The sequence below is a fragment of the Cannabis sativa genome, chromosome 8, assembly GCF_029168945.1.
Source record: "Cannabis sativa cultivar Pink pepper isolate KNU-18-1 chromosome 8, ASM2916894v1, whole genome shotgun sequence".
Taxonomy (NCBI): domain Eukaryota; kingdom Viridiplantae; phylum Streptophyta; class Magnoliopsida; order Rosales; family Cannabaceae; genus Cannabis; species Cannabis sativa.
In genome coordinates this window covers 43080884-43106783 of record NC_083608.1, presented here as the reverse complement: position 1 = coordinate 43106783, position 25900 = coordinate 43080884, and the positions used below count along the sequence as shown (strand labels likewise).

Here is a 25900-nt window from a genome sequence, read left to right as displayed (position 1 = left end):
TATAAGCGTATTTTGGACATTTGACCATGTTTTGTATTTTCAAAGAAAAAGAAAAATTGGATTTTTGTTAATTGAGAAAACCCATTTCTTGGATTCAGCCTCTCTTAGCCGACCCCTCTCCCTCTCCCTCACATCTCTTGTTGTTTTTTCATTAAAATTGGAAGGAAAGCTTGATTAATCTTGGGTGATTGCTGTACTCGGAGCTTGAGAATTGTGGTAAAGCTTTCTAATTCCTCATTGATAATGTTAAATACTGTTAGTGAATGCTCATTGAATGTGTTCTTGATGTTCTTATAAATTATTGATGCATATTGAAGATTTGAAGTGATATCTTGATGAGTTTTGTGTGTTTAAATTATTGGAAGTATGAGAATTGCATTTAGTATGTTTTGGGGGATTTTAGGGCTAAGTAGTGGGGTTTAATTTTTAGGTTTTGACTCTGATTTTCTAGGCAAATATTATTGGTTTGAATATTTTGAAGATTGGAATTTAAGCTTGATTATAGTGAAGCTATATGGCATGTCCAATTTGTGTATCTTTAGTGTTGTTTGAGCTTGGTTTGATGCTCAAAATTGTTACCAAAGTTAGTTTGGTTTGTCTTGATTTAAAATTTGAGTTTATGAATGGTTTTGTTTGAGTTTTGGGTATATTTTGGTTGAGATTCGAAAATATGGAAAAGTTGGCATTTTTAGACTTCAAAAACTCGTTTTCTTAGTTTTTTGAACCCAGTGGCCGCGTCCAAAACCTAGCAGAGAACCATCCTATTTTTCTGATTTTATTTTGGCCATAACTTTTGATTTGGGACTCCGTTTTGGACATTTTATATATCGTTAGAAAGCTCGTTTCGAGCTCTATATGTTAATTTTTAAATGGAATTCTAATTACGTGATTATTGAAAGTGAATCTTGGAATTAATCCTATTTGTGAAATCTTGAGAATGTGTGACTAGGACTACCGACGTTTGCTCAAGAACACTAGGGGATTTGGAATCTCCACATACTTGGGATACCAGGTAAGACAGTAGTTAGTACGTAGAGTTAAGCATGGTGGTGCTCGTGATTGATATTATAGTCAGGGCGGGCCCTGAAATTTAGTGGACCATAGAAAAAAAAATATTTTTGGGCCCTCATATAGGAAAAAATGTTGTATTTTTCAAAATTGATAAAAAAAAATGTGTAATTTTAAAAGGGAAAAAAAATTTTTGGGCCCCTGAGCTAGGTGGGCCCTAGGCACAAGCCTAGCCCGCCTATGCTCAGGGTCGGCCCTGATTATAGTTGTGATTAATTGGAAATTGGGATTAGGGTCATTGCCCTAAAGTGAGTGGTTATATGGCCTAGGGTTATTACCCTAGTGATTATATGATTTTAAATCCTATGACATGTTTTATATATATTGATTGTATGGATTATGCATTCAAGACATAATTTGGTTGGACTCAGTAATTAGAATAGAGATAAACTGTTCTAAGGCCTTAATGTAATTAGACGTGTGAGTGTAACACGCGGGTTTATGCCACATAGACATAAATAGGTGTGTGAGCGTAATACGCAGGTTTATGTCAAATAGGCAATAAGTGTAATGGCATTATTATATATTTGAAATGTTAATTACGTTTATTGATATTTATATTTTTTTACTCGGCTTGGCTCACGGGTGCTCTACTGTACACGAAAGGGTTAATTTGTTTGTAATCAACCATGAGTTCGAGAGCTTGGCGGTGCTTGTACATGTTCGGGCCACACTAGACCAAGCGAGTTGGGTCTACTAGGGATTGTATTTTGTAATCTCAGATTTTGCCGCTTAGGTCGGCAAATGAAACAACTTGTAATATTTTGTGAAAAGTTTTGTGCGATCCCAAAACTTGTTATCTTTTGGTTTGTTTTCTAAGTTAAAAGTTATTGCAGGTTTTATTTTCATTCATTTGCAAATAAAGTTTAAATTTTCCCGCTCTTATCTCTTTAGTAATCACAGTTTAGTGGGATTAGGGTTTATTATTGATTGGTGTAACGTGCCTAATTTTAGGGCTTTACACTTTAGTATTAGAGTGCCAAGGTTTTTTAACCTCCTGTAGACTGGCTGAACATGTACAATCATCGTCAAAGACAAGCTCGACTCGTGGTGCAATAAGTGTTGAGAGTAAATACTTAACTACTTATGTGATTATTTATTTACCGCTTTCTATTTTAAGCAGTATGTGGGCATCTAATATATTTGTGATATGAAAGCCATGTTTAGTATATTAAATTGATAAATATTTATTTTATATGAAATGAAATAGTCGAGTTAGGGTTTAAGGCAATAAGTGCGTAAGTGTGGTATTGGTGCCTAACTCGCTGGGGTTGTTTATTACAAGGTTATTTGTGGAAATGGACCCTCCACAATTATCTAGACCACTAGGTGAGCAAGTAGAGCCTAGTGTATACCAAACCAATCCATCGGCACCGCCTAGGCCTCCACCGAATCCAGGGGATAACACGAGGGTTGGCAATGCTAACCGCCTACTGATTGGCAGCAGATGTTTCAAGAAATGTGAAGTATAATACTTCGTAAAGAATATGTATTGTGTCAGTTGAGGCAACCGGCACCGACAGCTCCTGCAGAACAAGTGTTACCACTAGATCCAGTGCCAGTGGTGGGTAACCAGGGATTCATACTGCCGCACAGAGATTCAATATTTGAGCGCTTTGTAAAGCTGCAACCTCTAACGTTTCTGGGAGGTACTGATATAATTAAAGCTGAACAATGGATGAGTACTATCACCTGCATCCTAGATAATATGGGGGTGACGGGAACAGGGAGAGTGAATTGTGCTGCTTTCATGTTACAAGATCATGCCCGCGTCTGGTGCGACATTGTGGGGCAGACTCGAGATGTTATAAGCACGATGACTTGGGATGAGTTTAAGAGTCTGTTTGAGGAAAAATATTATAACATCGCTCTGCGGACTTCACATATGGAAGACTTTGTGAAAATGACTCAAGGAAAAATGATTATGGCCGAGTACACTTAAAGGTTTTATCAGCTATCTAAATTTATTGGTGATCTAGTGCCAACAGATTTCACCCGAAAACATAAATATGTGAGAGGACTGAATGCCACAATGAGTCGGGACTTGAAGATTACCACTGCTCACGACACTTTATATAAGAAAGTGGTCGAATTAACCTTGATTGTCAAGAAGGCTGAGAAACATGTGATTAAAGAGCAGACTGCAAAGGATGTCGCCACGACATCGAATCCTCTTATAAGTGGTAATATCAGTAAGGGGTAATAGAAAGTTTTGGGGAAAGAAAAGTGGCCGTCAAGGCCGCAGGTGCACATTCTAATCATATCTGAAGTGTCCCAAATGTAAGAAGCACCATCAGGGTGAGTGTCGGGCCAAGACTTGCTTTCAATGTGGCATGGTGGGCCACTTTATCAGAGATTGTCCATAGGCTAAGAAAAAGAAGAGCCAAAGAAGAACACCAACCAGAACTCGGGGCGTCTATTTACTATGACTCAGGCTTATGTTAATGCTAGTCCGTCTGTGGTGACAGTTCAGTAATCCATAACGGTTGTTCTTATTCCGTGTTATTTGATTCGGGAGCTACTCACTCTTATGTGTCGAGTAGAGTAATTGAAGGTTTTCATAAACCATGTAATGTATATGCTTCAAGGTTTTGTACCCTATTACCTTCGGGAGACCTAATAGTATCCACTCGGTGGATTCAATCTTTGTCTTTTTGGGTTGACGGTTATGAGTTGGCCGCCGATCTAATTGAGTTATAATTGTCAGATTTTGACATAATCCTGGGAATGGATTTCTTGTCTAAGTATGGGGCAACGATCGACTGCAAGCGGAAGATGGTAGTGTTTGAGCCTTACAGTGCTAACCCGACAGTGTTTGTGGGTAAAGTACAAGGATCGCGCATACCTAAAATTATAACACTCTTAAAAGCTAAGATCTGATGCGCAAATATTGCCTAGGATTCTTAGTCATTATGGTGGATACTAGCCAATCTGTGTCATATGGACCTGAAAATATGAGATTGGTGTACGAATTCCTGAGGATTTACTTGGATTACCACCTTCCTGTGAAATTGAATTTTTGATAGAATTAGTTTCGGGGGCAGAACCAGTATCGAAGGCACCGTATCAAATGGCTCCAGTAGAATTGAAAGAATTAAAGATCCAACTCCAAGAGTTACTTAACTTGGAATTCATAAGATCGAGTTATTCTCCCTGGGGTGCTCTAGTGTTGTTCGTGAAAAAGAAAGATGGGTCGTTGCGGACGTGTATCGACTATCGAGAATTGAACAAGCTATGTATTAAGAACAAGTATCCTCTACCCCGAATGGATGACATATTTGGTCAACTAAAGGGTAAGATAGTCTTTTCAAAGATTGACCTTCGCTCAGGTTACAATCAACTGGAGATTTGGGAAGAGGATATCCCGAAGACTGTATTTCGTACTCGGTATGGACATTATGACTTTCTAGTGATGTCTTTCGGACTCACCAATGCCCCAGCGACATTTATGGATCTTATGAATCGGGTATTCAAGAATTACCTGGACAAGTGAGTGATAGTGTTTATTGATGATATTTTGGTCTATTCTGAGTGAAAAGAAGAACATGAACTACATCTCAAATCAGTATTGTAAATGTTACGAGATCACAAGCTGTATCCTAAATTTAAAAAGTGTGAGTTATGGCTATCACGTGTTTCTTCCCTAGGGCACATAGTGGATAAAGATGGGATCATGGTTGATTCGGCCAAGATCGAAGTTGTTCAGGATTGGCCAACACTAAAATCGGCTACTGAAGTTAGAAGCTTTTTGGGTTTAGATAGTTATTATCGTTGGTTTGTTGAGGGTTTCTTGAAAATTGAAGCACCCCTAATGGAATGACCCAAAAGAATTTGAAGTTTGTTTGGACTGATTAGTGTGAGAAAAGTTTTTAGGAGTTAAAGCAGCACTTGATTACCGCTTCAGTATTAACTCTTCCTTCAAATAAGAAAAAGTTTGTTGTTTATTGTGTTGCCTTGAGACAGGGTCTGGGCTGTGTTCTTATGCAAACTGGAATGGTAATAGCTTATGCTTCTCGACAGTTAAAAGAGTACGAGCAGAGGTACCCTGCTCACGATCTAGAACTCACAGTAGTAGTATTTGCGCTAAAAATTTGGCGGCATCACTTATATGGCGAGAAATATGAGATATACACTGATAATAAAAGTCTGAAATACTTCTTTACCTAGAAAGACCTAAATATGAGACAAAGGCATTAGCTAAAACTAGTAAAGGATTACGACTTTGAGATTCTTTATCATCTTGGGAAGGCCAACTTTGTAGTTGATGCCCTGAGTAGGAAAGGACAGAGTCATATGATTCTCCAAGCAAGTAGTAGATGAGATGACCCGAACTAAGATTGAGTTCGTTGTGGGGCAATGGGCTAACATTACCCTGCAATCTACTCTTTTAGAACGAATCAAAGAAGCACAACTACAAGATCCAGAGTTAGTGAAATCCCAAGGCAGGTTTTGGCTAAAAAGACTAGTGACTTTACAGTGTATGACACGGGAATGTTACGGTTTATGAATTGTATTTGTGTGCCTATGGATGATGACATTAAAAGAGAAATTCTAAATGAGTCTTATACGACTCCTTACTCAGTTCATCCTGGAACAATGAAGATGTACCAAGATCTTAAGGCCATGTTTTGGTGGCCTGGAATGAAAAATGATATAGTTGAATATGTTGCAAAGTGTTTAATTGTCAGCAAGTGAAGGTTGAACACCAAAGGTCTGCAGGTTTGTTGCAGCTACTAAATCTTCCAGAATGGAAATGGGAAGATATTGCTATGGCCTTCACACACCTTTTCCAGTGTAATGTTAATGTCAAATATCATTGTCTTACTTGTTGCAGAATTGAATATCCAGTTGAAACCCTCCACAACCCAAACACCATCATATAGTATAGGCACAAATACAGTTAAATCTGTCCAAAAAATTACAAACAACAAGTAAACAATATCGCACAATAATCACACAAGAAAGTAATGATATCGCACAAAAAACACAACAAGTAAAAATCCACCCAAATATTGCACAAAAATGACCCATAAATTGCACAAAATCGCAATAGCATCGTTCAAATGTCGCATGGATTCATCCCTAACCTCTAACTTTAGATAGAATCCCAAAAAAATTGACAATTATTGTTTAAACGTCGCTAAAAAATGGAAAACACAGAAGAAAAAAAAATACAGAAAACATATCATAGTCTACTTTCAAATCAGGACACAAAGTGGACAAAATACAACCAAGAATGTACAGATCCATATAACTTACACTAAATATAACAAAAACCAACAACATGTTCCATATAAAGTACTTATTCATTGATTTTGTGTGAGAAAAATGAATGTGGAGGTTGGTTGAGTGTGTGGGAGGTTCGGCTTGAGGTCAGAGGTCGTGGTGGAGAAATAAACGTTTGGCCTGAGGTCTGAGGTCGTGGCTGAGGTGAGAGAGAGAGAGAGTTTTTTTTAGTTTAGAAGAAGGGTATGTTTGGAATGAAAAAGAATTAAAAGAATGTTTAAAAAAATTATAAAATGGTAGTATAGTTATAAAATTTGTGTAATTTTTTATTATAATTTGTCAAATTTTCTTTAAATAATTACAATCATATAAAATATATTGAGAATCACTAAAATACAATGAGTCTAGCACCGTTCTCGGTATTATACAGTTATTCGTATAATTAAATACACATATAATTTTAAAAAATAACTTTAAAAGAATATCGTTAACTAATAGTGAAATATCACTTATAAAATGTACTGGACAACACTATTACTTAATAACAACACAAAAATGATATTAGGCTTAAGATTATTTAAATATCCACAACACTATGCATTTGGTTGGGAGGAATGAAAATATAGGAATAGGAATGAGAATAAGAATAGAAATAGGAATGGAATGGAATAAAATTTAAAATGTATAAAAAAATTGATAAAAAAATAATTAAATTTTTTTTCTTGTTATATTGGAATGATTATTCCTTTCTTTTTAAAATGGAATAGTCATTCCACCAAAATAGTGGAAGAGCATTCCATTAGAATTTCATTCTAATACTTTAAAATACAACCAAACAAAGAAATTAACATAAATAGAAAGTGATAAAAAGAGAGAAAAACACCATGGAAAATTAAATAATAATAAAAAAGAAAAGAATTGAATTGTCGTTATCACATGGCTGGGTAGGACTCCCGACCTACCCAGTAGCCTAATGTAGGACAGCATCTGTAGCCAAAATAGACCCTACCTCACTCAATTCCCCCTTCTTCACTGATTTCCCTGCCTCTCTCTCTCCTCATCAATATTTTTTCTTAATTTTTTAGAACTCCTTCAAAGAAAATTAATTACTTTTGTTACAATATCATATAGCATAGATTTTTATATGAATTGTATCTACGTAGATATATGTGACCAGTGACCTTTACTTATATAAGAGAAAATTATTCTGCTGCATGCATGATATTGATGATATTTATTCAATACTAACTTATACATCATAAGGCACACATTAAGAACTTCAATAAATTCTCAGATAATAAATCTGAGAGCAGTATAATAGATGAGAGAGAAAGACAGACTAGAGAGAGCGCCCCATGCATCAAAAGAAGTGATTTTTTTTTTTTTTAAGAACCGAGAGCAGTACTGTTTTATGGGAATTTTTTAAAAGAGTGGCATTAATATTAAATGGGGGAAGAAAAAGGGTTACTATAGGTAGATGTTGTTGATGATGACGAAAAGGGTATGGTATCTCTGTTGAGTTTCCCTAGTCCCTTCACTTCACACACCACTTTTTCCCTAACAAAAATGTAAAACTGCATGCAACGACAACAACAGTACATCAAAAAGCTGTGTGTATTTCATCATTCAAACCCCTCTCTATCTTCTCTCTTTTCTATAATTATTTCTTCTCAAATTCTTCTTTCTCTCTCTGGAACAAACATGATCAACACACAAACATTTTATACACTAAATTCTCAAAACCTAAAACTGTAAAAATGAACATGATCATCATCCATTCATATATAATTATCGTCATGCATAAAAATTAACAATGAAAAAAAATTAAGTTGGGTGCTGAGCATTTTCATGCATATTGGGGGGACGTGTAGTTAGTCTTGGATTACAAAAATATCGGTAGTTTAATATGAAATCAATCACGATCACTTGACCCCATTAAAGTTTTCTTTTTCTTTTCAATAATTCAAAAGAAAGAAAGGAAATGAAAAAATAACAAGGAAACTAATTTGGACGAGTACTAGTGGTGGTGGGGAGGCGAAGAGAAGAAGCACCAGCAGCGTTGACCCAATTCTGGTCAACGAGCTTGGCAAGCCTGGCGTGCTTACTGCACCAAGCTTCGATAAGTTTCGCTTCTTTGCTCTCCGCTTCTCTCTGCAACTCACTGAGTTGGTCTCTGTACTCGTTCTCAATTCGACTCAGTGACGCCATTTCTTCCTCTCTCAAGCTCCTTATCTTGGCTTCCGTTTCCTCTATTTTCTCTCTCCTCTTCCTCGCTTTCTCTGACTCCAGCTGTTGCTGCAGCCGGCTCAAACGCCACGTGGCCTCTTTCTTGTGATGCAGCCAGCTCAACCGACCTTCCTCCACCTCCTTACAGTACTGAACCAGACTACCCAGTTGCTGAACTGGAACCAACCGGTTCATTTCCGGGTCGATAACCGGTTCTGACGGCGACAGCCAGAGACTCATCGAAGGAGACGGGGTCGAAGAAGTGCAGGATGAAAGAGACGACGTCACCGCCGCAGAAGACGGGTTCATCCACGGCGGAACCACAGCCGGGACGGTAGAATTCACCGACCCGAGTGACAAAACCGGATCCGGGTCGGTCACAACCATGGTGAGAATTAATGAAAGCTGGGTTGACTGCGAAAATCTCCAGAATGTGGTCGTACTATTATTCCAGCGATCCTACTCCAGAATTACCGGAATATTTATCTTCTGGGCGTAACTATTGGTACTACTGATCAGCAGCGAGGGAGACTATGATGAAGATTTGTTGTTCTTACTCAACTGGTATGTGGGTTTGGGCCTTTTGGGTGTTTATAAGAAGTGGTTTTAGGTGGTAAAAAAAAAAGAACAAGGGAGTGAATGTGCAATAATTTTGTTTTTAAGGGGTGTATAATGTAAAATTAACAGGGCTAGTGATGGGATTAATCACTAGTTTTGTTTTAGTTATAGTGAGAGACTGAGCGTTGAAGAGAGTGAGATATAGAAGGGAGTGGTCCGTTTGGAGTGGCAGAGTTAGTCAGATAAGGGGTGGACAAGACTGGACCTTTGAGCCTCTTTTCCCTCTCCTTTTATTATAATTTAGTGGTATTTTTTTATTTCTGCCCACTTATTATTACTGCATGTAGCCATTGAAAGGTACCGAGTGAAAAAAGAAAAGGAAAAAATAAAATATTGTGTATAGTCCTGCTAAGGGATTTTTCAGTGAGGGAAAAAGCATATAATGGGGGAATGTGCCCTTCAAAAAGGGGTATTGTATTAAAGCTAGAGCTAAAACTATATGTGCATGTTAATTAGAAACGTAATATGTAGGGACTACTCTCGGACCTTTGGGTATTTTTACTTCCTCTTCTCATCTTTTTGTTTTTTTCTTTTTTTTGGTTTCCTTTCACTTCTCTCCATGGTGAAACAAAAATGAGTAAGAAAAGGATCCAATAGTAATTTATAATGCTATTTTCTAATTAAAGATCAAAAAATGACAAATAATCAGCTCTTTCAAATGAGTTATTATAACTCAAATTAAAAAAAATGCTACATGCAGATAAGAATTATTCATGTTTTAAACAATGTTTAATTAATATTTTATTCATACTTTATATATATATTTATTATTGTGTATTTTATATATATTAAAAATAATGATAATTAGATAAATGTAGAAAAACAATAAAAAAAGTTATAGGAAAAGAAACATGGTCATTTCCCCTCCTCTTTTTATAATGTTTAGTTTGCATATAATTTTTTAAATATTTTATATTTTGACCATATAAAAATATTTTTTATTTATGTTTTTTACACATTTATATATTTATTCCTATAAAATTTATATATTTTTTTTATTTCTATCCCAGATATTTTTGTTTATATCCCTATAAAATATACATGTAAGTTTTTATTTTCACACATTTTTTTCTTTCTATTCTCACAAAATTTATATTTTTTTTCAATAAAAAATTTATTTTTCATTAATACTCCAAAAAAAATTATTAAAAATTTTAAAATAATTTTTATATTTTTTAAATTATAATATTAGGTAAAATTTTTACTTAGTATAGAGGTTTTACCAATTTAAAAAGTCAAGTGTAAGTGAAGTGATAATTGAAAAAGTTTAACTGTAAAAAATTTAATATAATATTGTTTTGATAATTTATTTGAAAGGATAAAGTAGAATAGTTGATAAGAATGCTCTAAAAACACTTTGTTTATTTTTATTTCTCTTCTCTATAGATATTAAAAATAAAAAGTGGTATATAGCGGTGGAATTTGGTATGATTGTTTGAATAATTTGGGGCCACAGTTGATAGCTCATTTTTGAATTGTACATTTGTACCAAAGCAAAACGCAAGACGCATCAACGCATTTCTCGGATCTGTGTGTGGGGGCTAATTTGTCTTTTTGCTGCCCTCTCCCTACTTATCACATTCACATATACATAGACCTGCTCTCTATGCTTTTTCATTTTTGAGTTCCCTATCTGTGTTTATATGTGCCTGCCCAATAGCTTAAGCCTAAACATGTCACAAACACTATATTTATAGCCCTTCTCCTTAGGGTCAGTACATAATAAAGATCCCTTTTCCTTAACAACTTTTAAATTTTTATTATTTTTCTATTCATCTATACATTTTTCACTTATTAAGGCACCATCTAACCCAGTCTCCATCTTCTCCAACTCCAATGCTATCTGTATTAAATTCTGTTTTTTTTTTTTTTTTCTTTCTATGGTGTGAGACACTGTTGCTTAGGGTACTCCATCAAACCGTTCATACCATATTACATCGCATTAAAATATGTTTTTTAGAACTTCTGTTATACGGTTGCAGTTTAAAAAATTTCCAAAGCATTTGGGATATCACATGCAGTGTAATCCACAGTACATTGCTCTTTAAAAAAAATACTAATTTTTGTAATATATTTGTACTTTTATTTAACTTTTAGTTTTGTTTAATCTAATATTATTAGAAGTGTTAGTTTGTTTAAACATTATAGGGTAAATACTATTTTGGATCCTGTGTTTTGCAAAAGTTAACAATTGGACCCTGTGTTTTGTTAAATGACAAAATAGACCCTGTATTTTCTAAAATAGTACAAATAGGACCCTGAATTGATTTTTTGTCAAAATAAAGTTTAATTATAATCCGATCTAAAACTGCTATGACAAAAATGTTTACTTTTTTTTTGTATCTGTTCGTATTAAGCATTGTCTTCAAGTTGGCTGTATTAAAAAAAAAGTTGTCAAAAATTAAGCTCAGGGTCCTATTTTTACTATTTTAGAAAATACAGGGTCCATTTTGTCATTTAACAAAACACAGGGTCCAATCTGTAACTTTTGCAAAACACAGGGTCCAAAATGGTATTTACCCAACATTATATTCATCAATTACGTAAACATATATTTGTATTAATGGAATAAAAAAGAAGTACGTTTCTAAATTAATCAATACCTTATTTGGTGAGACCCGACAATTTAGAATTGGTTTGGTGGCTCCACAAAAAAATAGTGTTAAGGTTAATGTTGACGCAATAGTATTTGGTGAGACCCAACAATTTGGAATTGGTTTAGTGGCTCGTGATACGCGTGGATTGCTTATTAAAGGCTGCACCAAGACTTTTCATGTTCATTTTGTTCAGGAGTTTCTATGCAAGAAAAATTATGCAATATACTACACTTTAGAAATAATCTTTAAACACAAGTTCAAGTACATTATCTGATCTAAAACATTTAAACACATTGAAATTGAGTTTGGACATTTGACAAAAATTGAGATATGATGAGAGTAGCATCAGATTTTTATTCAAAGAAGTATATCCAAGATAATATCTATGATTAGAATGAGAAGTAATGTGATATATAGACCCCATATGTCACAGTGAATAAGATCAAAAATATTTTCAGCAAAAGTTTGATGATTGAAAAATGGTAATTTTCTTTTATTTTGCCATAGGACAAACATAGTAAAGTTCTTTTTTATTGATGGTTTTACTGTTACATTGCAATGAATCACTAAGTAAATCTAAACATTTATGAGACAAATGATCAAGTTTTGAATGCCAAATTTTAGCTGAGACAATAAAAGCATTAAGAAGATGTTGGTGTAGGATCCAAAATGTAAAGGCTATTTGTGGATTCACCTCTGCCAATCATCCTCTTGCTGGTTGTACTCTGTATGGAAAAAATATTGTTATGAAAAAGAACAGAAAGATCCTTATTTTTAGTTAAACAACTCACTGAGATTATGTCATATTTGAATGAGGGCACATAAAGTACATATGTGAGAATGAGCTGATCAGAGATAGACATTGTCTCACTATATTTGACCATTAAATTATCATTGTTTGGCAGAATCAATTTAGTAGAAATGATAGGACCAACAGACTGAAACATATTTATGTTAGAACACATATATTTTGCAGCACCAAAATCTATAATCCAAGCATTAGATTTTGGCAATATAGAGTTGCATTATAATACCACACTAGTGTTACCTCCTGATGTATTTGGATCAGAGGTGGGCATACCAGCATGTTGTGAAGATTGAGCGATTGTTGATATTGTGTTGTTGTCAGTTGGGGAAAAAGGGTGTTGTTATCGACAATGTGATTGCAGCCTTCATTGCTGGTTTCCACTTGATTTGCTACAACATCCTTTGTCTTCCTAGTCTTGTTATATCGTGGAGGATATCTATGTATCTTGTAACACTTTTAAATGGTGTGACTATGAATGTTACAATGTGTGCAAAAAGGTTTGCCCCTTTTAGGTGGATGTAATTTTGAAGCTTGGAAATTAGGCCTGTTATTGGATGGATTTTCTTTCTAGAAAGCAAAGGCCAAATTTGGATTGGGGTCAACAGTAGTGTTTAGGTTTCCTCTTTGAGTTTCTTCTTGGATAACAAGATGAAAAACTCTGTTGACTTCTAAAAGAGGATCCATGATCAAGATACTGCTCTAACTTGTGAATAAAAATCAGACAATCCCATGAAAAAAGACATTATATATTACATATGATAATGTTCTTAGAGTTTCTTGACTCCTCCACAAGTGCATCCATTACAGGTTGAAGTAGGCCTATAGTTTGAAAGTTGTTCCTAAATAGTTTTAAGTTTAGTGAAGTACATACTCATTATTTGATTGTCTTTTTTCAATTATTCATGAGTTATTTCCTTAGATTAAAGATGTGAGGCCATTTCTTTGGTGAAATTACATTTTTAGATCAGTCTATATAGCTGCAGCAGATTCATCATTTAGAATACTAAAAGAGATTTTTTTAGATACAGAGTTTAGTATCCAAGAAATAATAATGTTATTATTTCGAACCCAGACATTGCATAAAACATGATCAGAAGAGGAATGTAAAGACCGCTTAAGATTAATGTTATGGATTATTAAATAATTAGGGTTTATGCATGAGATTTACTTAATATTTATGAAATGCATATTTTGGAAATATATTTAGTATCATATATGTTATTATGCTATTTTATGCAAATTACCCAATTTTAGTGTTTGTGTTCGGAAGCTGTGGAAAGCGATGTTGGGCCTTTAGAGAGTCGTATATTGTATGTTATAGCATTTTATTATTTTTGAGGCATCATAGTTAGGGTTATTAGTATCGGGTTTTGACCGGAATAATTTTTAAAACTAAAAGTCCTTAGAAGTTTTTATCAAATCTTTGGTATTTATATATGGGGTGATTGATCTTTTAATTTTTATTCTTTTATTCTTATCTTTATTTTCAGCCTAATAATTTAATTTATTAAGTAATAGATTTAGATAAAACCCTTTTCTCTTGGAAAAGCTAGAAAGTCCTAGAAAATAGAAAGCTATCACTCTTCTTCAACCCCTCTCCCTCTCTTGCTCTCGATTTCCCTAGGAGCAGCTTGAAGCTGTGAATTTTTCAGTTTATTAACAAGAAGTCTAGCTGAATTCCAAAGTCTCAACTCAAGTTATCTCTTTCTAGCTACCTTCCTTATGTTTTTCTTAGGTTTAGGTTGATTTGTGAGGATTGAGTTGATGGTTTTGGTGGCTGTTTGTTCAAGAGTCATTCTAATTTGTAATATGGTGTTGATTATGTTCTTTGTTGCTGTTTTGGTTTAAATTAAAGGGTTACCTTGTTGTTTGAGTCAATTGGAGTTTATGAACTCCAACTTGGGCTCTAATGGTGATTATATGTTTTGACTTGTTTATTATAATTTGATGATTGGAATGTGTTATTTGGGGTATGAGCAGGTGTTCTGGAAGTTATAGGGAAGTTTGGGCTTGATTTGAATTAAAGGGGATCAAATTTTTGTTCCCAGCTCAGAACCGGTCGACCGGTTCTGGGAAGCCTCTTGCAACCGGTCGACCGGTTGGTACCCAGGAACTGGGGCTCCGGTTGGGAACCGGTCTGCCAGTTGGGGCTTTTTCCCGAGCCTTAGTTTTTCCCGTTTTTACGTAATTTAGGGTATTGGCATCCTATTTATCGATAGGGTTAATCTTAGTTTCAATTTTAAATCCCCGATAAGTGTTTTAGCGTATCTCTCATCGAATTCTGAATATTATGGTTTAGGGCCCTGTTAAGCGTCGAGCTGCATTTCTACTCAGGCTGACCGGCACACTTGAGAACGGAACGAGGTAAGATAGGATAAGAATATATATATATATATGAATATATGCTTGTTTTAGATGTTTGCACTACTAGCACTAGTATGAATGTGATTTATAGAGTGTTAGTGTAGTGTTGTTTATAAATGTAGTTACGGTGTTACCAACACGAGTACCAGGGGTACGTCGTGCATGTGGTACAACACTTAGTAGCTTTCGGGAGTACAGTTATGGCGCTACCAACACGAGTACAAGGTTGATACTTTAGTGCATTTGGTACAGTGGTCGTACTTCCTTAAGAACGTTCTTATCCACTTGGTGAGCTTAATTATTGAGCTCAGGGCGGCTTAATCATAAAGCCGGCATCGCATTATTTACATATATTTCTTGCATATCTTACTGAGTCTGTTGACTCATGAGTTTGCTACCTTGTGTAGGTAAAGGAAAAGTAAAGCTGGAGGAACAGTGAGATGGAGCTCGGCAGTGATTGTACATATCGCGGCAGTGCAACCTGGAGGTTTCGGTCTTTTACTATTTTGAGTCTGTATTTTTAAGTTGCATGCTCGCAAGTTTTAAAAAAAAATTATTATATGTACATATTAGTAAAATACTTATAAATTGTATTTTGATACTCGGGATCCCGATCCATATGGTTATAAAGATATAATATATTAAAGTTATCTTTCGGGTTTAGTAAATATAAAATACGGGCGTTACAAGGAAGGTTTAGGAATAGAACTGTCCAAGAACCTGAGTTTGTTCTTAACAAAGATGGCCAACTGCATTGCTCTACTCCATGCAATGTAATTGTCTTGTCCTATAAGAGGTTGTGACACCAAAACGTTTCCTGGATTATTTTCATGGTGAAGGTTGTACAGATTTGTAGGATCTTTAAGTGTATTTTTGGTTCTTACAACTTGTATTCCCTAATTGCCTTATAGAACTGGATCAGGAGGGTTGTCGATTAATGTCTGAGCTGTAACTCCATCTCCAGTACGAGAACCTTGATCTTTTGAAGACATCACAGATCGTAGAGAAGTTTAAAGATGGGAAGAGATTCTGAATAGTCGAATCAAAGATGAAAAGAATCCTTTGAAGCAGTATCGAGATCTCGATGCTGAGAGAAGAACGTCGCCAGAGAAGAGAACACGGCGATGAGAGATAAAGAATTAGGATCAATGGAAAGCATTATTTTTCCGCTCTAATACCATATAGAGAAAGAAATAATGAATTGTATTAAGCAAAATTCTCTCTAATACAAAGTATGAAAGGCGACTATATATAAGGAGCTAGTGAGTACAAGAAAGATAACAACCGAATCAAGAAAGCTAACATAAGATAAGTTGAGAAGATAATTAATCAACTAACCCAAAACCAACTTAACTAACAAACAGAGTAAACAGTTACAATAGAAAAGACCAACTTACTAACTAACACTAAAGCCTACTGAAATCTATTATCAGTCCCCTTCACAAGATTCTCTCAAACTTAATGTGGATGTTGTAATATACTGACAATGGTAAAATTGGTTTAGGAATGGTTGTACGGGATTTTTTGGATAAAGTTGTGGTAGGGTGCTTTGATTCATGTACCCAGTTTGTTAAGCTCAACTTATGCAGAAGCTTTAGGCCTTCACAATGCTTTGGAATGGTGCAAAGTGACAAAGTTACTTATTCATGTAATTAAAGTGGATTAAAAAATTGTTATAGACAAATCAATCAACAAAGATTGGATAACTCCTCATTGTAAGATCTGTTAAGTTTGATTTTTAATTCTATATCTTATTTTCCTAATGTAATTCTTAACAATGTACCAAGAAATTATAATGTGTTAGGTCATAATTTATCTAAGGGATAATTGCGGTAAAAGTCCCCAAAAACTTAGAGTTGATACAGATTAATCCCCAACCTCAAAAATTGGCGGTAATAGTCCTCAAGCTGACATTTTTTGTTAGTCCGTTGGTCCCCTTTTTAACTGATCCGTTAAACTCAAATAAAATGCCACATGTCAATTTTTTATTGGTCCAAACAATAATTTTAATTAAAAAAATAAATATAAAATTAAAAAATTAAAAAATATATTTTAAAAACATAAATTTATTTTCTTTTTTCTTTTTAGCTTCTTCTTCTTCTAAACCTCCTCTGATTGCCAGTGTACCCAATCGACCCCAACCACATCCAGAGTAACAGCATTCACCGTGACCCCGTACCCCTAGCCACCTCCACTCTAGCCCCGATGTTGTCAATCGGCTTAGTCCCCACTGTCGATTCCTTCATGTTTACCCAGATCTAACAAAACGAAAATTTAAAAAATAGTGTTTGGGTAGAAAGAAAATGAGAAGAGAAAATGGGTATTTGAGAACAAGCTCAAAAGACCCCAACCCAAAAAAAAAAATTAAGAAAGTTATTTTCAGAGAAGCCAAACATGGATTTGGAGATATGGGTTTGGAGTGTGAAAAAAATGACCAAAATTTAAAAAATCCAAATGGATCTGAAGAGAAAGTTTAATTGTTGATTGAAAAAAAAAAGAGAAGCCAGCGAGATTGATTCAAAATAGCACAAGTACTTGCCTACAGTAATATATGTTAGAAATAAATGTAGACATCAATCACAGCACAATGGTTAAGAAGCTTCAGTATATTACTTTTCTTTGGTACAATACGAGAGAGAGAGAGAGAGAGAGAGAGAGAGAGAGAGAGAGAGAGAGAGAGAGAGAGAGAGAGAGAGAGAGAGAAAGAGAGACCAAAGTGGGTCAGAAACACACGTCGTGTTCAGGCAAAATCCATGTGCCCATATGGACGATTGTGAAGGGGGAAACGCAGTACTACTACTGCGTTGGGGACACCATTATATTATTAGTCATCGCCTTCGTTTTGAGCCACTATCAGAGGAACCAAAAGAAGAGAGTCATTGAAATAGAGAGAGAGAGTGTGTGTGTTTTCACAAAGCTTTGTACTGTAAAACTCAGAAAAAGCTTGAGGCTTGTTTTAGGTGACTTGGGTGTTTTTCTCAACTGGGGTTTGATTGTTTTTTTTCTTAGAAAGGGAATTGGAAAATGAAGGAGAAAAGTGAAAGTGGAGGTGGAGGTGGTGGTGGGTATGTGAGAGCGGATCAGATAGATCTGAAAAGCTTGGATGAGCAACTTCAAAGGCATCTGAGTAGAGCATGGACTATGGAAAAGAACAAGAAAAAAGAAGAGGAAGAAGAAGAACAAGCAAGGTCTACTGTCTCATCTACCAGACAAGAATGGGAGATTGACCCTGCTAAACTCATCATCAAGAGTGTAATCGCTCGTGGAACTTTCGGAACTGTTCACCGGGGACTTTATGACGGCCAAGACGTTGTGATTCAAAAATTGGCAGTTGTGATCTTGGGGTAGTCTAACTCGAACGGATCTAAGAGAAGTTGAGCTTGAAGGATGGTCAAAGCTTCATGGTGGCTATGGAGGTTTAGGCGTAGAAGGAAAAAAAGGAAGTGGAGAGAGAAGAGACGGGTCTGGACTAATGAAAAAGGAAAAAGGAAAGAAGAAGAAAAAAAAAATAAATTATTTTAAATTAAAATTATGATTTTAACCAATAATTTGTCAACACATGGCATTTTTTTAAATGAACAAACGAAGCATTTAACTAGGGACCAACGGACTAACAAAAAATATCACCTTGAGGACTATAACCACCAATTTTTGAGGTTGGAGATTAATCTGTATTAACTCTAAGTTTTTGGGGACTTTTGCCGCAATTATCCCTTTATCTAAGAGGACTTTTGGACTAGAAAGGAAAGGAAAGTGATTTGGAATGGATAATGTTCCAATTATATAGCACTTGTAACCTGCACTTATTGGTTATTTTAATATAGTACAAGCTGTTTTTTCGGAAAAAAAAAATAATACAGCTTCCTCATTAAAACATTAATAAAACATTACAACTCATGGTTCAATTTAAAGAAGAATAACAATCCTAAAAGTTTATTATACACCCACTTAGGATCCTCATCATGACAAACATAAAATAAGAAATAATCCATCTACCATAGCTATGCAAAATATTAATTATATGCAAAATCAATTAGTATAATTAGAGACACAAGCATGGGCCTCACAGGCCTTAGCAGTTGGACTGGGCTCAACGGTGGGATTGGGCTGAACGGGCTTCACAGCAAGCTCGGCCGGTAAGTCTTTGATGCCCTTCAAGTAAAAAGTATAGAAGAGCTTAAAGGGGAACACAATCTGCTGCAGTTTCACCTCACCGTACACACCCTCAAATATTCCAGTTCCACCAGTAATAGAAAGACATGTGTCCTCGTAAGTCACATAAGGACCCTGCACTGATATGTGGCCGTGGTCTCCGAAGTAAAAGCTGAAGATGGCCTCGTACCGGTCACCTTTCATTTCCGGTTTGTTCTGAATTAGAATACACATCCCTGCTGTTATTCCTATCCGTTTCTGCAAGTCTCCGGTATATATCTGCCCCCATAAAAAAAAAAGAAGAGAATTTAAATAAATTTACTTATTAATAGTTATTAATTAAAAATAGTTTGATTTAACTAATAATAAACTAACCTTGTTGCTAAAGGGAACGAGATCACCGAGTGAATTAACTGGTTTTTGGCTTAAACGGAGGAAAGCAGGGCTTCCACGATCTCTTTCATTGAACTCGTACACAGACATTTCTTGAACTGGAACATTAGCTGACCACAAAACATATATGTTAGATTTATTAAATTTATATACATTAATACATATAAGTGTTGAAAAATACGAACCGGGTCTTTGCGAAGAAGCCATATTGGAGTTGAGAAGTGTGGTTGGTCAATAGTAATTGAGAGAGGAATACCAAACTTTATAGGATAAAGGAATTGGATGCTACTTACTAATGAATGGTTGGAAAATGTAGTTGTGTTGTAATAGGAATTTATAGAGATATTTATAGATTTTTCTTCTCATGAGATGGGGATACGACATAGTTGTTGAGATATTAATTGGGATTAAAGAGTCATGAACTTCCAATTTCAGCACGTGTTTAATTGTAATTATAATAGTTTTTCTAGAGATGTACACAAATATTGTTTGTTTAGTTTAGGATATATATGAATGGGTCGGTGGGGTGTGTGTGATGGTGGACCTGCGGTGTGCGCGCATATTGTTGCGGATCGTGGTAGCCTAGACTCTATGCTCCCACACATCTATTACATTTTTAAATGTAAGCTTCTTTTTTTTTTAATTCGACGGTGTTAATTAACACCATAGTTACAAGATTAATTTTTTAAATTTTTTAAATGTTTTGAATAATTTATCATGTCGTAAAATAAGTTTGAATTTTTTTTAACACCTATGGTACAATAAAATATTTGAATCTCTATTTTTCAGTTAACCTATTCAGATTTTTTTTTAAAAAAAAAATACATCGATGATATTATAATTATAACGAATATAACTATAAAAATAAAAAATTTGAAAAAAAAAAATTCAACATGTGATTTCAAATGCAGAAAGTAACTAAGAGATTATAATTAACATTTCACTTTAATATTGTTAAAAATTTAATTGGGAGTGTTAAGAGCAGAAATTTAAACTTTAAATCCATTACATAGTGAAAATATAACTTGTAATTATTTAATTTTACAAACATTCCAAAAGAGTATACATGTTTCGAGATCCCGTAAAAACTTTCACAAAACATTACAAGTCATCTTTACATGCTGTCTTAGGCAACAAAAACTCAGAATACAAAATACTTCATTCGGTAGACCCAATCCGCGTGGTCTAGTGTGGCCCGTATTAGAATATTTCTAATTAAGGAAATAAAATAATATTATTGATTCTGATAAATGAATATTTTATATTCATTGAATCTGGACAGAATCAATTACGTAATATTCTATATATGGTCAGATTTCTATATTCATTACCTGATTTGATTTTCTGAATTAATTGTCAAAATATTCTGACAATTAATGTGGCACGAATGCTTGATGGAGTATCTCACCTATAAATATAGGGTCTCGGTCCCCGAGCTCCTCACTCATTCTGTTCATAACAGCAAATTCCATCTAAAGAGAGTTGAGAGAGCGAGGAAGCCCGATTACCCATGGTAGTCAATTTCCTTTGCAGATCAAAGCTTATGTGGGTTTGAAGCTCAAGATTCAATGGCTGGAGGTATTTCGATCCTTATTCATAGTGTATATATGTTTGATTAATTCCGCACTTAATACTTAAACATATACATTTCAGTTTATACATATAAAAGTCTAACAGTTGGTATCAGAGCGGTTTTTATCTCTGCCTTGATTTTAGTTTGAGTTTCATATGGTCTATTTTAGTTTAAACATGTACAATACACCGCCAAGCCCTCGAACTCATGACTGATCACAAACTGATTTACCCTTTCCTGCACAATAGAGCACTCATGAGCCAAGTCTAGTAAGACAGTATAAATAACAATATGCATTATATTCTCAATTCAAATAAATATTGATGCCACTGCATACATTGTCTATTTAACACAGACCTACGTGTTGCGCTCACACGTCTATTTACAATAAAACCTTAGATTGGTCTATCTCAGTTTTGATTACCGGGTCTAACCTAATTATGTTTTACCCGCATAATTCTTTATCTCAACATATATAGCATGGTATTGCATTCAAAATTATTTAAACATTAAAGTAGTAACCCTAGATCGTATAACCACTCACTTTAGGGTGATAACCCTAATCCCAGTTTTTTACTTAATCACAAGCATAATATCATACATGAGCGCCACAGCGCTTAACTTTACGTGCTAACTACTATCTTACTTGGTATCCAAAGTATGTGGAGATCTCAAATCCTCAGGTGTTCCTGAGTAAGCGCCGATAGTTCTAGTCACACGTTCCCTGGATTTTACAAATAGGATTAATCCCAAAATTCAATTTCACATAATTTGCATTTCAATTACAGATAAGCATATAGAGCCCGAAACGAGCTTTCCAACAATATTAAGAACGTCCCAAACGGAGTTCCGAGTCAAAAGTTATAGCAAAAACAAAAACCCGAAAATTATCGACGAAAGTAAGGCCTCGCCGCGGCGAGCAAGCCTGTGGCTGCGGCGGCCACATTTAGGTTGCCCACGCCACGACGAGCCCAGCCGTGGCAGTGGCGAGGGCCCCGAAAATCCCCAAAAATTGTCATTTTCAACATGCTTGAATTTTTACCTAAAATTCAAATCAAACTTAATCCAATCATGCATAACCTCAAATCCATACCAATACTAACCAAATAATCAAAAGGAGACCATATAAGAACAACCTATGCTCAAAATACTAACTCAAAGCCCACACACAAAAGCATGTCACAAAATCAGCAAAATTCTTAAATTCACATGCTTGAACATAAGGCATTCAAACCAACAAGAAATGCCCAGAAAAACAAAGCCAAACCTAGAAATTCAAACACTATTTTCATCCCTAAAATCATACAAACAATCTAGATGCAAGTAACATACATCCATAAGCTCAAATACAACAAAATCATCAATAATCCTTAACATTACAACAACATGCATCATCAACTCTCAACAACACCAAGAATACATTCAAAGAGCTTCAATTAAAATCAGAATCAACACAATTAAAAGAGATAAAGAGTTTTACCGCAATCTCCACAAGTTTCAAGCAAGAATTCACCCATAATCCACTCTAAATCAAAAGTTTTCTTTCAATTTGAAAGAAATCAAAAATGAAGAGGTTAAGGGAAAGAGAGGGGGTCGGGCAAGAAAGGTTCACACCAGAAATTGGTTTTCTCATTTTTCCAAAAATGATTTTTTGTTGAATAATAATGGTCAAATGACCAAAATACCTCATTGTCAATTATATCCACATATAAATAAACAAGGAAAAATTTATCAATTAACACACACATATCTATACAATAATACAAATTTTCCCATTTATCATTATAACGCCATAAATTAATCCCAAAAATATATTTTAGGTCCCGAACCCGATTCAGCCTAAAATACTCGATTGTGACTATACTGCGCTGACTTATTAGAAAACACCTGTAGATAGACAAAATAAACATACTATGTAATAATATAATCCATAAGCACGATATATCATAAAATTATGATTTTACCCTTCTCGGATTTAAATTACAAAATACTCCTAACACACCAACGAGGTCTTAAAATACAACATATCCATATAGTTTCACATATTAAATTATATAATAATATAATTCATCAATAAAACATAATTAACATATTTAGGGTTCCTAATCCGATCTACTAACCCGAGGGTATTACAATTTCGAAACTATTTCAATGCTCTATCAAGCTATTGACACCAAATTTCACCTGTGAGGGAGTTATGAAAATAAGCATCGGGTTACCCTGAGCAAGTCCCGCCATGCTCCAAAAAATGAATATCACCATCAGAAGCTAATTTTCACCATTAGATCATTATCTACGGCCAAAAACATCTAATTTGTATTTTCTCCTATTTTAGTGGGCCTTCTTCACCTATAAAAGAAGAGCTTTCTTAGCTCATTTGACACATTCAGAAAACTACCCAGAAGGTCAGAGCTTCTCTCTTTAGTTTCTCTTATAAAATTAGAGTTTCTGACACTTGGCCTTTTTCTGTAATACCATCTCGTTAGAAATAAAAACTCAAAGTAGACGTAGCTCCATTACTGTCGCGATACAGGGAGTGAACTATGAATTTATTGTATTTCTCTTATAATTACTTAACAAATATTTTATTCTCGCCAACTCCTTGTCGGATGATTTTCTTTAACAAGTTGGGTTTAAAAGTGTGGTCTCCACGGAAACCTTCATGGATCTCATGGATAACTGCTCTGATCTCCGTTCTGACAATACACTTCAAATATGTATCTAACAATTCTTTTTAGTACAATCATCCATCCAGAATAACATATCTAGGAGCCTAATATTAAATATTCCTAGCGATAACCCTATCCGTTGGTAGCTCTTCAAAATTGAGAAATTGGTAAATCATGCCCATCTAGGAGATGGAGTGGTCAATGACATTTACGCTTAGTACTTAGGTACTTAGGACTTCCAGATGCCCAATGGCCACGACTTCGTATTGCTCAATCTCTGAATCTATTGCTAACTTTGCTAACATGTACGGGAAGGCTTTCTGATCCCTGGGGACTTAGAGGATAATGTATCTCTTGAAGTTTCGTAGTAACTCTCTTGGTCGGGACACGTAAGCAGCCATTTTTTCACCTTTGGCCTAGTAGAGTCCAAATATTTGATTCACCACAAGCTGGGAGTCACTATGCACTTCGATATTCTAAGCACCTACTTCTTTTCCGAGATGCAGGTCGCCAATCATTACTTCATGCTCCGCTTCATTATTGGAGGCTGTGAATTTGAAGCGAAGGGTCCTCTAGAGCTGATCCCCTTGCAGAGAATCTAAGATTATCCCCGTTCCGACATTCTTCTCATTCGATGCTCCGTCAACGAAGATTTTTTAGATTTCTAGTTTTGGGACTGGTTCTTCTGAATTATCATTTATTCTGGTACATTCCACAATAAAGTCTATTAGGGCTTGCCCCTTGATGGAAATTTTGGGCTGATACTGAATATGGAATCTGTTGAGTTCTATTGCCCATTTTAACAATCTTTCAGAAGATTCCAGTTTCTTTAACACCTAGCGGAAAGGGTAATTTGTTAGTACCTTGATGGCATGGGCCTGAAAGTATGGTCGTAGCTTCCATGAGGTGATTAGCAAACAATAGGATAATTTCTCAATCATTGGATATCTGGGAGAATAAACGCACATCTCGCCAGATGAAGGAATCGTCAAGCCAAGTCAGCATACGGAAAAGTGTCAATTCCATGTACCTGGAAGGGGTTCTCAACGTGTATCCGAAAGCCAATCCCAGTTTCCCTTGTACTGCTCCACACAAAATAAAGAATACTTCCCTAAAATATTGGACAGAGAATATTATCTTGCCTAAAAAGGAAAATTGAATAAATTGAAGATTAAGTAATTAATATCACATTAATTACCCGCGATCATAGGACATGGTATGAACAACTATTACCGTGATCAGATCTCCACATTAGCGTACACGTATTACCTCATGAGTTGGAATTTATCAAATAAGTCCAAAATTATATATTATGTAAACTCCTCATTAGAGGGAAATGGTTATTAAGTATGACATCTTGTGCTCTATAAATACAAATTGAATTTTTCATACAAAGGGTTAGAAATTTTTGACTTACTTGCTTAAAAAGAGAATAGAGTACTCATATTCATTGTAATCGCTTAAGTTTTTTTTTAACCAATTTCATAGTAATACTGACTTATGGACTAAAACTCATTAATAACTCAATCACGTAAAAAACGTAAAAACTCTGAGTGCTTCTTTAAATTTTATTTTCTTAGAGCATCTCCAATAGAAGTGTTGTTGACCGAGGTTTTCGGAAACCAATAAAATAATAAGAGTTTAGAGAGCTGTAAAAAATTAAGAGAGAGATTTTTTTACGTGGTTGGGGCGTTAATGAGCCTTAGTCCACGAGTCTGTATATTTATGATTGTATTTAATACAGAGAATGTTCTTGGTGAGTATTTACTCCTCTTGCACTTCTGCAACCCAGAATTCTCGATCCCCATTAATGAGCTTTGAGGGGGTATTTATAGTGTTTTTGTGGGGTGATCCCCAGAATTATAGTACATGTATTTCTGTAACTATCTATAAAGTTGTGTATTCCCAATGAATATACCATGGGTAATGCATGCTCAAATCCCTATGTGTTGTAGGGATTTTATGAGGGCTGTCCTTATTCTTTTTTGACTGATGTGATTCTTCACAGAGTAGCCGTCATTAGACTTTATTGGTCATAGTCTTGTAGGTGCAGATCGGGGGTTGTGTCGTCAGGCTTTATTGCATGTGGCAGTTCCAACACGCCTCCTCCCATGCGACATTAAATGTGAGATGACTGCTCCGAGGAAGCCTGACACCGCCCGGAGGTGCTTTGATGCTGTCTTGATCTCCGGGAGCATATAAAACC

The 25900-nt window shown here is 35.1% G+C and overlaps 3 protein-coding genes and 2 long non-coding RNA genes across 5 annotated transcripts; 2 read left to right on the top strand and 3 right to left on the bottom strand.

Moving 5' to 3' along the window:
* The first annotated feature begins 35 nt into the window (after positions 1-35).
* Positions 36-2187, top strand: LOC133029952 (uncharacterized). Its single transcript, XR_009683879.1, has 2 exons — positions 36-216; positions 937-2187. It is a non-coding gene; the product is annotated as an uncharacterized LOC133029952 (long non-coding RNA).
* A 5857-nt stretch (positions 2188-8044) lies between these two features.
* LOC115701529 (protein rough sheath 2 homolog) lies at positions 8045-9596 on the bottom strand. Its single transcript, XM_030629344.2, has one exon. The coding sequence runs from the start codon at positions 8905-8907 to the stop codon at positions 8296-8298; it is 612 nt and encodes a 203-aa protein (XP_030485204.2). The 5' UTR covers positions 8908-9596; the 3' UTR covers positions 8045-8295.
* Positions 9597-17544: 7948 nt separating this feature from the next.
* On the top strand, positions 17545-18270 carry LOC133029951 (uncharacterized). Its single transcript, XM_061101971.1, has one exon. It carries the CDS (start codon positions 17932-17934, stop codon positions 18253-18255), a length of 324 nt encoding a protein of 107 aa, XP_060957954.1. The 5' UTR covers positions 17545-17931; the 3' UTR covers positions 18256-18270.
* Positions 18271-18400: 130 nt separating this feature from the next.
* LOC115701324 (allene oxide cyclase, chloroplastic) lies at positions 18401-19824 on the bottom strand. Its single transcript, XM_030629083.2, has 3 exons — positions 19638-19824; positions 19435-19562; positions 18401-19338 (listed from the first exon to the last, which is right to left on the bottom strand). The coding sequence occupies exons 1-3, from the start codon at positions 19657-19659 to the stop codon at positions 18937-18939; spliced, it is 552 nt and encodes a 183-aa protein (XP_030484943.1). The 5' UTR covers positions 19660-19824; the 3' UTR covers positions 18401-18936.
* Positions 19825-20462: 638 nt separating this feature from the next.
* LOC133030076 (uncharacterized) lies at positions 20463-22691 on the bottom strand. Its single transcript, XR_009683973.1, has 2 exons — positions 22506-22691; positions 20463-21262 (listed from the first exon to the last, which is right to left on the bottom strand). It is a non-coding gene; the product is annotated as an uncharacterized LOC133030076 (long non-coding RNA).
* Positions 22692-25900: the final 3209 nt, after the last annotated feature.

Coding starts and splice junctions, on each gene's coding strand:
- LOC115701529 (XM_030629344.2), bottom strand. CDS start 8,907: ATGGTTGTGACCGACCCGGATCCGGTTTTGTCACTCGGGTCGGTGAAT.
- LOC133029951 (XM_061101971.1), top strand. CDS start 17,932: ATGAAGGAGAAAAGTGAAAGTGGAGGTGGAGGTGGTGGTGGGTATGTG.
- LOC115701324 (XM_030629083.2), bottom strand. CDS start 19,659: ATGGCTTCTTCGCAAAGACCCG. Junction 19,563..19,637: donor GGCTTCTTCGCAAAGACCCG/GTTCGTATTTTT, acceptor TTTTGTGGTCAG/CTAATGTTCCAGTTCAAGAA. Junction 19,339..19,434: donor TCGTTCCCTTTAGCAACAAG/GTTAGTTTATTA, acceptor TTATGGGGGCAG/ATATATACCGGAGACTTGCA.